At 35.6% G+C, this 9,423-nt stretch overlaps 1 protein-coding gene across 3 annotated transcripts; it reads right to left on the bottom strand.

Annotated features, from left to right (window-relative positions):
• Positions 1-904: 904 nt before the first annotated feature.
• Positions 905-8,499, bottom strand: LOC121868372 (B9 domain-containing protein 1-like). Of its 3 annotated transcripts, none has more exons than XM_042368905.1 (6): positions 8,382-8,499; positions 6,619-6,765; positions 5,191-5,302; positions 3,806-3,914; positions 3,278-3,396; positions 905-2,456 (listed from the first exon to the last, which is right to left on the bottom strand). In XM_042368905.1, the coding sequence occupies exons 2-6, from the start codon at positions 6,748-6,750 to the stop codon at positions 2,284-2,286; spliced, it is 645 nt and encodes a 214-aa protein (XP_042224839.1). In that variant the 5' UTR covers positions 6,751-6,765; positions 8,382-8,499; the 3' UTR covers positions 905-2,283. The 3 variants fall into 3 exon arrangements, with proteins under 3 accessions (XP_042224839.1, XP_042224841.1, XP_042224842.1); XM_042368907.1 differs by having other exon boundaries at positions 8,437-8,499; XM_042368908.1 differs by having other exon boundaries at positions 8,442-8,471.
• Between the last annotated feature and the right edge of the window lie 924 nt (positions 8,500-9,423).

Raw genomic sequence — 9,423 nt, 5'->3', positions numbered from 1 at the left:
AAATATGTATATACTGTTAATGTTTAGGTTAAGTATGGTTAAGGGTAAATTATAGGAAGCTGAATTTTTTGTTAAGGAATTTATGGTACTTTATTATACACAACGAAAACTCGCATCCTTTGTCTACCCTTTTATAGTCAGATTGTCTTTGTTTTTTTTTTGTTGTTGCCTGTTGGGATCTGGGTAGACTTTTAACTATATTCAAAATCCCCAACTCGTAACAATCCTTTTAAGTTTGGAAAATGACCTCTTACTTTTGGAAGTGGTACCAAGCACTGTATTACAAATACGTTCTAAAAGCTATACAGTATTCACATTGGGAAAGCTGTTTACCAGCCCTTTGGTTACCCGAGTTTTCAGTAATTCTGCCACTTATTTATTGTCGGGAGCATTTTTCTAAACGACAGAAACTCCTCAGTAAACATGGCTTCAAGTGTCAACCTTGTAGTGAATCTTTGTTATTTGTAGATATTTATAGTATAAATAGTTATAGGGCTAAGAGAACAAGCCCATTCCCAAGAGAACAATTTGGGTCTGAGTTCAAATAAGGCACATAAATAGATGTTATATCGGCAAATTTAGGAACTGACTATAGACAAGTGCCCAGGGCTTATGAAACCCTTAATTCGGCCCTGTCTATGGGTCATCATTGTACTTTCCATGTGCGGATATAACCACTGCCAGATGTCTGGAACACCCATATCCTTTCGTTCTCCATTCAAGCTTACATTTACTTCCATCTGTCTCCCTTCTCTACTTATTTTTATCACCTTACTTCTGTTCACATTCCCTCTTTTAGACTCATTCACAAACATTTAGATACGTTCAGGTATACCGTATGTACTATAAGTACACATATTTATTATTTGGTAATATTGTAAAGGTGTTAACAGTAAAGTCTGAATTGTTAATATTGTTTATTTTTATAACAGAAAATATAAATTAAAGGAAAATACAGATATAATTCTGCTCGTTAAATAGGCTGACTGTCCACCAATCAGAATCGAAGCCTTGTTTTGGAATGAAATACTGGTTAGGTTAAGTTCTGTTTGGATGGGTTAGGAAACACAGCTGTGGACTGAAAGTATCAAAAAGCATGGACAAAAATTAACCCATCCCATTTAAAAATTATGGCTCAAAATCTGATTAGCAGACATTCATGCATACCATACATAAATTCATGGGAAGGACATGGCTAGGTTATGAATACATGTCCAGCTGCAGATGTGACTAGAAGACCTGCTGTAGGCAACATATCATATAATTAACTAACATGCTGCTGCTTCCAATCATTCAACATAATGGTGAAGCTCTTCCAACACAGCGTTTGTGACAGACCTCCTCTCATCCCTCCGAACACATTTGTTAAGGAAGACCTTTTAACACAACACTTTACGCAAACCGTAAAGTTCTTCAGATAAAATAATGTCTGTCCCCTCTAATACTAGCACTTGCTATACAGTACAAGATCCCCAGTCCAATTTCCTTGACGCCGAGTAGTGTGCGAGTTATGGATAGTTTTGGAAAATGGATATTGATCTTTCTAAAGGGATCAGATTGAAGTCTGAATATTTCATAAATTTAACAGCAGTGTTTTGTATACCTGATGATGTCTAATGGTACAGTATTTGTATTTAATACTGTACTGTATTTATAAAGACAGTAGTACATCTCCAGTTTGCTAAGTGACTTTGTATACAGGGTAGTGGCTTTAGTTTGAATCAACCTGCATCATGATTGCCAAACATTACTCTTTTGGATATAAAGGTAAAAAAAAAAAGATAAAATTCTATTGTCGGATCATTTTTGCTTATACAGTGCAGTACGTATTGGTTATTTGAATTAGGGACATATGCAAGCAGGTCGAGCAGGGTCTAATCATCTTGTTTTTTATTCCTATGCTATGTACAATATCAAAACACCGCCCCTTTTTTGTATAAAATTTTGTGACCAAAGCCACAGGTCCATTACTCTTCTTCCTCACTGTTTCACCTAATTTCTTTACACTGCACATCCCACTGGTAAAAAAAAATTATGAATACATACTGTATACAGTAACACTAGTAAATGTGTATTCATTTATAAGCTATAAATATAAAAAAATGCAACACACTTTGTTTAAATCTTGTGCCATAGCTACAGTGTAAAACTTGTACTTTAACCTCCAAGAATAATTCACTAATGAAGAATATGTACCGGTATTTTGTAATTACAGGTATACATAAAAATGGAGCAAGGCACACAATTACACGTAAAAGAAGAATTTTTAAGATTTAGTAAAAATCATGCATCACTTTGTCCTGCTCTTGGCATAGTGATATTTTTTTGTGGTTGGGATGTAGCAGCCAGATAAGGAGTCTTGCCAGATCCCCCACAATCATATCCGAATTTCATGAAGTCCTTCATCATCACATTAAATGTGACTGTCACTTCTCCCTGGGATCTCACGCGTGTCACTGTAAAATGAGTTAACATAATCTCTTAAATGGCATTTGTGTGTCAAGTAACAATAGGAAATAATAAAACAATAAGCTTTTCTTAATATAAGTGTAAAGTAGCTAGCTACTTAACATACAGAATCAGTTAACAGAATTAAAATGTGAACTTAAAAATTCAATACAGCATAGTTCTACTCCATGTAGACAAAAAAAAGGGCAGTAGGAAATCACATTTTATGGCATCACAATCAAGAAAAACTTTGTCCTTTCACCTTATGTGATCTTGACATTTGATATAAAAACTTGAATTTGGTAATCAGCACTTTGTCTTGTGGTGACACATGTCACTGTGAAGTGTTGGTGAAAATAATATCTTCTGATATTAAGTTCTGAACTTTCATCTTCAGCTATGACTGTATGTAACAAACCATAACACCTGTATATGATGGATGCATGATCTTCCAAATTTGCAGTCAGTCCAATTGAAACTTTAGGACTTTATGTTACCAACTTTACTGGAGGGTTGTAAGGAAGCATAATGATTATGTAACAAATGTAGTATGGGTATAAAATTACTGAATTTGTCAAAGTTCACTTTACTGTACTTGTACAGTACAATGGAGCCTCAATACTGAATGAGGTTTTAATTTCCACTGGATCTAATTCTCTAGCAAAATTAAATTAAGAAAAATAAGACAGTTCCTGGAAAAAAAAATTTTTTTTGCTGAATCTACTTAGCATTTCCATTTTGCCAGAATGACTCTTAATACAGTACATTATTTTGTTTTTGGTAAACTTTGTAAATGACAGCAAAACCCATTTCCAGCAGAAAATATTACCTTCTCGTCCTTTGCCCTGAGTGATAAGTTTTGGATCTACAAACTCTGGTCTTCGTCCAATGAGCCAAGATATCAATTTCTGCACCATGGATGCAGATTCTGGCACAAAAGTGGTGAGCCTGTAAGAAAGCACAATCTGTCAATTCCTTAATTCCAGCTGTGAATGATTTTGAATACTGTATACTGCACTGTATTCATTAAAATAATGACTGCTCCTGAAATCCTTTTATCTGGCAGCACTTAAAGCTAAGTGGCTCTTGTAATTAAGTCCTATCAAGACGTTAGATTATATTTAAACCCACACACAAGCATAACGTTGACCAGGGCCTGATGGCCTAAGCCCATTAATAATGAAATGAAAGACTGTACAATGCAAAATTATTCTAAAAGTAAAATTTACCGATGAGATTATTTTATACGTAGAATACTGTACAGTCATAAAATAAAATTAATGGACAATCCATAAGTGTACTGTATGTACTGGTAGCTATGTATTCCAGGAGTAACAGTATTGGGTAAGCATAGTACCTGCGGGTATGTGTCCCAGGAGTGATGGGCACATGACAGGCAGTGTAGCCTCTTATCACCACATTTCCAAAGACATCAGTTCCATATATACTGATGATAATTTGAGGCCCTGGTAAAAGAAGAAAAAATAATCCTATAAGAATTAATTAGTATCCCAAAGACCTCTTCCAGCTATACACTGTGGTGACCTGTGTAAAATTGCCCCACATTTCAACAGGTTGCTTCATAAGTAAACCAGATGGATATCTTGGGGTTTGTAGTGGAAGGGATACACCAAAGCAGAACACATAGTTGGAAGGCAGCTAGGAAAATCTTCATTCCGTCCACCCAGCTGTGTACAGTAGAACCTTAACCGGCAGATTCAATTAACCGGCACCAAAGTGAAATAATAATAATAATAAAAATACAAATTCTTCCAAAATCAGCTAGAATCGTACGTTTGAATGCAGTACTGTGTGCAACGAGGATGAGCTGCCATATTTATTCCTATAATAAACATAGCATATCATAAAATACAATAGGACATATTTTAAGTACAGTTGGCTCCACTCCTGCATTTACCAATTAGTGTTGCCAATGCTATCTCTTCCTGAGGTGTGAACCTTGAACTCTGAAGTGTGTATTCGAAGCATTTGCTAATGAGCAGGAGGGAGAGAGGAGGGTGTATCGGGATAGGTGTCTTTCTGTGGTGGGGAGACGGAGTACTGGGGGTGAGGAGGGAAAATGTACAGTATATCAGTTGGGATTGATTACAATACAGAATAACACTTTGACAATACCAATGGGGTTTCCTTAGCTGAGTGTAATTATTTAGCACTAGCCAGATGAAAATATTAAAGTTACAATAGGATGAGAGGGGGATGGATTCATGTTCTAAGTTAGGTGTTCCTTTGCAAAAGGGGGCATTTATGAGCTAATGGATTATGGATATGCTTGAATCTATATCTTGTAGAAGCAGCAAAGTTTTACTTAACCCCTTGACTACTAGAGGGAACTTCCCAAGCTGAATAAAATCGTCTGGTGGTAGCCAAAGTAAAAAAGGTAAGAAGACATCGTGGTGAAGGGATAAATTTGCAAACACTACAAGTATAATACAAACTTGATGTGAAAAAAAAAAACTGAGTTGGCAGCTGTCAGGTATAGAATCAGCAAACCACATAGTTCAGTTGTACAATTACACTCTATAAGCTGACATAACTTTTTAGTAACAATTATAAAGGCAGCGAAATATGTTAACCGCTCCACTATGGGTACTTTACTTTAAATATTTTACTTGGCTAACACCACAAGATTTTATTCAGCACAGAGAGACTCCCATACACAAGGGGTTAATAAATATGCTTTAAAAATATCTAAAAGAAGATACAAAACCTTTTCATACTTACATCCAAAAGGATTAGTTGACTTTAAAGTGATGTCTATAGGGAAGTTCCACACAAACACCTGCCGACTATCATCACTACGACGGGCAATTTGAGAAATACATTCTTCTAGCCCCTTTAAGGTGAGGGAGGGAGGTTGTTATCAGTCACAGTATCTTACATAAAATATAAACATCAAGAGAAAATAAAGTTACCGTAAGATGGGGTGACTTCAGACAGTGTTTGAGGTTTTTTGGGCTAAAAGTATACAGTATGTTAAATACCTTATTGGTGTGTGAACTAATGCGTTATCCATACATGTCAAATTTTTTTTTAGGAAACAGAATATATTTTCTATGAAGAGAAGATTTATAGGGGTTTGAGGTACAGTGTTAATTATACCTGTTAAGAGCCTGGCCAGACTGTCTGGGAGTGACTTTGGACATCAATAAACTCAGAACAAATTGGGCAAACATCTGTAGCAACAAAATTACATATACTTGTACTGTTACTGTATAGGCCAAAAGGGAATGAAGAGTCAAGAGAAGGGAAAACTTTTTAAGAAAATTGTATTACCGCGTATGTAAAAATGACAAGCTACATTAAGAGAGACAGCTAAACAAATTTAACGGGATACCGGGACCCAGTATGCATGTTCTCGTTTAAACCCATGAGCTGTAAATTACAGTAGTACAGTATTGTACAGTACACACTTTTTTTTATCATTACTGTATTTCAGTATCAGTACCATGCATTATGACATTACTGCATATGTTTTATATCATGCACTCTTGCAAATATGCATGAATAATATTAGGATTGTGCCTCCCAAGTAATTTTTGAGCTGTCTGAAGTCACCCGAAGTCAAAGAAAATTTTTACATACTGTATGGTGCCTCCATTCAAGTCACATTTTCAGGTAGTATATAGAATATATCAAGCACCCCAGATTGTTTCTCATACTTTTCATTAGTTAGCTATACCTGCATTACTCTTATGTACTGTACTCTGATATGCTCCTGCCAGAAAAAGTTCAGCAACATTTGATTTTTTTTTTATTATTATTACTGACTTCTAGTTATTCCTTACACTTTAAACTAGAAAATTATAGCTACTCACATATGAAAACTACATACTGCACTTAGGGCAATATTCTGATACCAAGAAAACTTTGCTTGCTGTAACTATCTAGAGCTGTCACCTCTTCAACTTTTTTCCGAATTGTGTCCGAATTCTCTCTATCTCCGAAATCACCCCATCTTATGGTACTTATTTTAAACTGTTAAACTTAGCTGATATAAACTCTCTAGCGATATATATATGCACTTAGAAAACCACTTTGTGAAGCTGAACTATGAACAAATGTATGTATCAAAGTAAAGCATGTGAAAGTCACCACAGTATCTTATAATTATGTACAGGTATAAGATTATACAATTATGTTAATATTTACCCATACATATTCCCAGTCTTGACCATATGTAAACAAATAGCTTAAGTGTAGATTATCGCCTCCAAAGAACCGCCCTGCGTCAATCTGACCCGTGACATTCAAAAGAAAAGCACTTGGTGCACTAATTGACATTTTCCTGATGATATTCTGTAAGAAGAGAAATTATAATTATGTACAGTATACAGCTACTCCTCGACTTACGACCTACTCGACTTACGACCACCTGGACATACGACCGCCTCAGTCGTACCAAAATTTTGTCAAATTACGTATTTTCGAGTCCCGACGTTAGTGATTGCGCTGTGTACTGACAAAATTTTCGTTTGTAATTCACTTTAAAATGGCTGGCAAGCTTAAAAGTGAGAGTTTTGTGGTGCTGAGAAGAAAGAGAGACACCCATTTTAGATTTTCTATGTATTATTTATGCATTTTCGACTTATGATCTGGATTTGGGTCCCTAACCCCGTCGTAAGTCGAGGAGCAGCTGTACTGTATTACATATGCTGTAATTAGAAATATTAGAATCAAGCTAAGAAATCATCAAATTCTTGGTATACTGTACAGTAGAAGCTTCACACTATTAAAGAGAGAGATCTGACTCTTAGAGTTATAAAGAACATGTGTCACCACCATACAGATTAATTTTAGTTCGGTGTCAATTTTATTACAGTACAGTCCAGTAGAATATTATGAAATGGTTGTAAAAAAATTAATGAAAACTGTATTTATACCATGGAGCACTTTCACAACCATAAACAAATGATTACAGCTTTTGTGACATGAATAACTAGAAAATGTCAGAAAAGTGGAAAACTGTCTCTGATTGGTCAACCCACAAGCAGTTAAGAAAGGTCAACCATAATTGGTTCATTGTTTTCAAAATAGAAGCGACGGATGTGTTGGTTGCAGAAAAGCTCATTGGAACTTTATCAAGCACTTTTTCGAGGAAAATTCCAAAGCACTGGCATTTTTCCGAACTCACGGAGTTTTCCCTACAAATGTGCGTTGCCCCCTAGTGCAATTCACAGTATCATTATTGAGAGGATAGGCATCAGTGGCAGTGTACACAAAGAATTCGTGCTCCTAAGAAAGGAACGAAAAGCTGGCCATGTGGATTTCTGGTTACGGATTATAAGGTAATTCGAAAAGTTTAGGTTTTGGCTAGGTTAGGTTAGGCCGGGTTAGGTTAAGATGACTCTGACATTTATTTTTGATGAAAATAACTCGTTTTCAGCAACCCCCCCCCCCTACCCAAAACCCCGCATTCCGAACGTGGCCCCCTACATTGTTGGGGTATGAATAAAAAAGAAGAAAAAAGTGATTTGCCCCAAAGATAAATGTCAGATTCATATAAAACAGCAAGAAAACTAGCGAAAAAATAAAAATTTCATGTGAAAAAGGTGATATGTGACTAACAAAAAATGACCACTACTGTTAAGTATTACTCAACATACAGATATATGAGGATTTACAATACTTGGTGGTTTAATCCTGCTAACAGACATTCAGAATTGATTTTTGTCAACAGCATTCTTGATATTTTTTACGTAAATTTAAGTTCGTTTTTCCTGCAGTACTGACACTCGATCTGATAACTACTAGTGCCTTCAAGCTAGTTTAGTGGTGACCCTCTTTTAAAAACATGTAAGTGCAGGTGGACAGTGGTTTAGTAGGACTGAAAGACGGTATTCACTTCCTACAGGTATAACATATGGGTAGAAAAACATCAATTCCATGTGTAGCACTTCTGAAATGTAACTTACTGTAAAAATAAATATATTTTAGTAGATATGGAAAGGCCACTTCAAGGTTATGTATTTCACAGGCTTTGTTTGAACGGGACGCCGAGTGGTGATGTTTACAAACACCTGCCCAGCTGTCAGTGAGCCAGAGAGCAGTTGTCGTGTAAATATAATTATATCTACATTGTTCGTAGGGGTTTGTAAAGAAATAAAGTTCTTGGGAATAATATTATAATAAGATTAAATAGTATAATCTGTTTCTGCGATCTTAGTATCTAATAGATTATTATTGCGATCAATAAGATCGGAAATTGTAATTCTTATTGTATCATCGCCAATGGTGTTTAATCGCTATGATGATGAAAATAATAATAATAATAATAATAATAATAATAATAATAATAATAATAATTTTTATTCACTAAAATCATCAAACAGGATCGGTTTGGCATGTAAAAGACTATGCAGGCATACAGATTAGCATACAGGTTTATGTATAGATAGACAATGTCGGTATTCGGTGTACAAGAAAAAACGGCAAAGACACACACACACACACACACACACACACACTCACACTCGTCCATCCCCGTGATTCAACATACTAACGTTACCTTGGGGTTTAGGTTAGGACCGTCATGCTAAGGTAGGGTAGGTCAGGTTATGTTAGGTCAGGCTTGAATAGTTTAGGGTAGGGCGGGCTAAGCTCTGGTTAGGTTAAGTTAGGTTAGGTTAGACAAATTTAGCTAGACTTGAAAGATGTGGGTGTTGTAATGCATAGAGGAATCACTAATATCTCCCAAACAAAAGTGTAAGTCGTTTTTATTCTCATAAAATGGACATAACAGATATTAATAGAAGTCAAATAAAAATCAGGTGTAATAGGTTGTAAATACGGTTTTATTATTTATATCAGGGTTCGATAACGAATTTGAGACCTGACGTAATTATGACGCACAAACGTCACAGTAAGACATCCTGCTTACGTATTGTAGGGGTATCGAGATATTAATGTTGTCTAGCACTCAGGATGGAAGGAAACTCTAATGTGGTTTTTTTGTAT

The sequence above is a fragment of the Homarus americanus genome, unplaced genomic scaffold (assembly GCF_018991925.1).
Source record: "Homarus americanus isolate GMGI-L3 unplaced genomic scaffold, GMGI_Hamer_2.0 scaffold19318, whole genome shotgun sequence".
Lineage (NCBI taxonomy): Eukaryota > Metazoa > Arthropoda > Malacostraca > Decapoda > Nephropidae > Homarus > Homarus americanus.
Note: the sequence above shows the minus strand (reverse complement) of the source record. Positions and strands in the feature narration are given on the sequence as shown.

What these genes read in the sequence shown, in the direction of transcription:
- LOC121868372 (XM_042368905.1), bottom strand. Translation starts at nt 6,750, where the DNA reads ATGTCAATTAGTGCACCAAGTGCTTTTCTTTTGAATGTCACGGGTCAG. An exon ending in GTCAACTAATCCTTTTGGAT is followed by an intron (nt 3,915 to 5,190) that starts GTAAGTATGAAA and finishes TTCTTTTACCAG; the next exon opens with GGCCTCAAATTATCATCAGT. An exon ending in TCAGGGCAAAGGACGAGAAG is followed by an intron (nt 2,457 to 3,277) that starts GTAATATTTTCT and finishes CTCATTTTACAG; the next exon opens with TGACACGCGTGAGATCCCAG.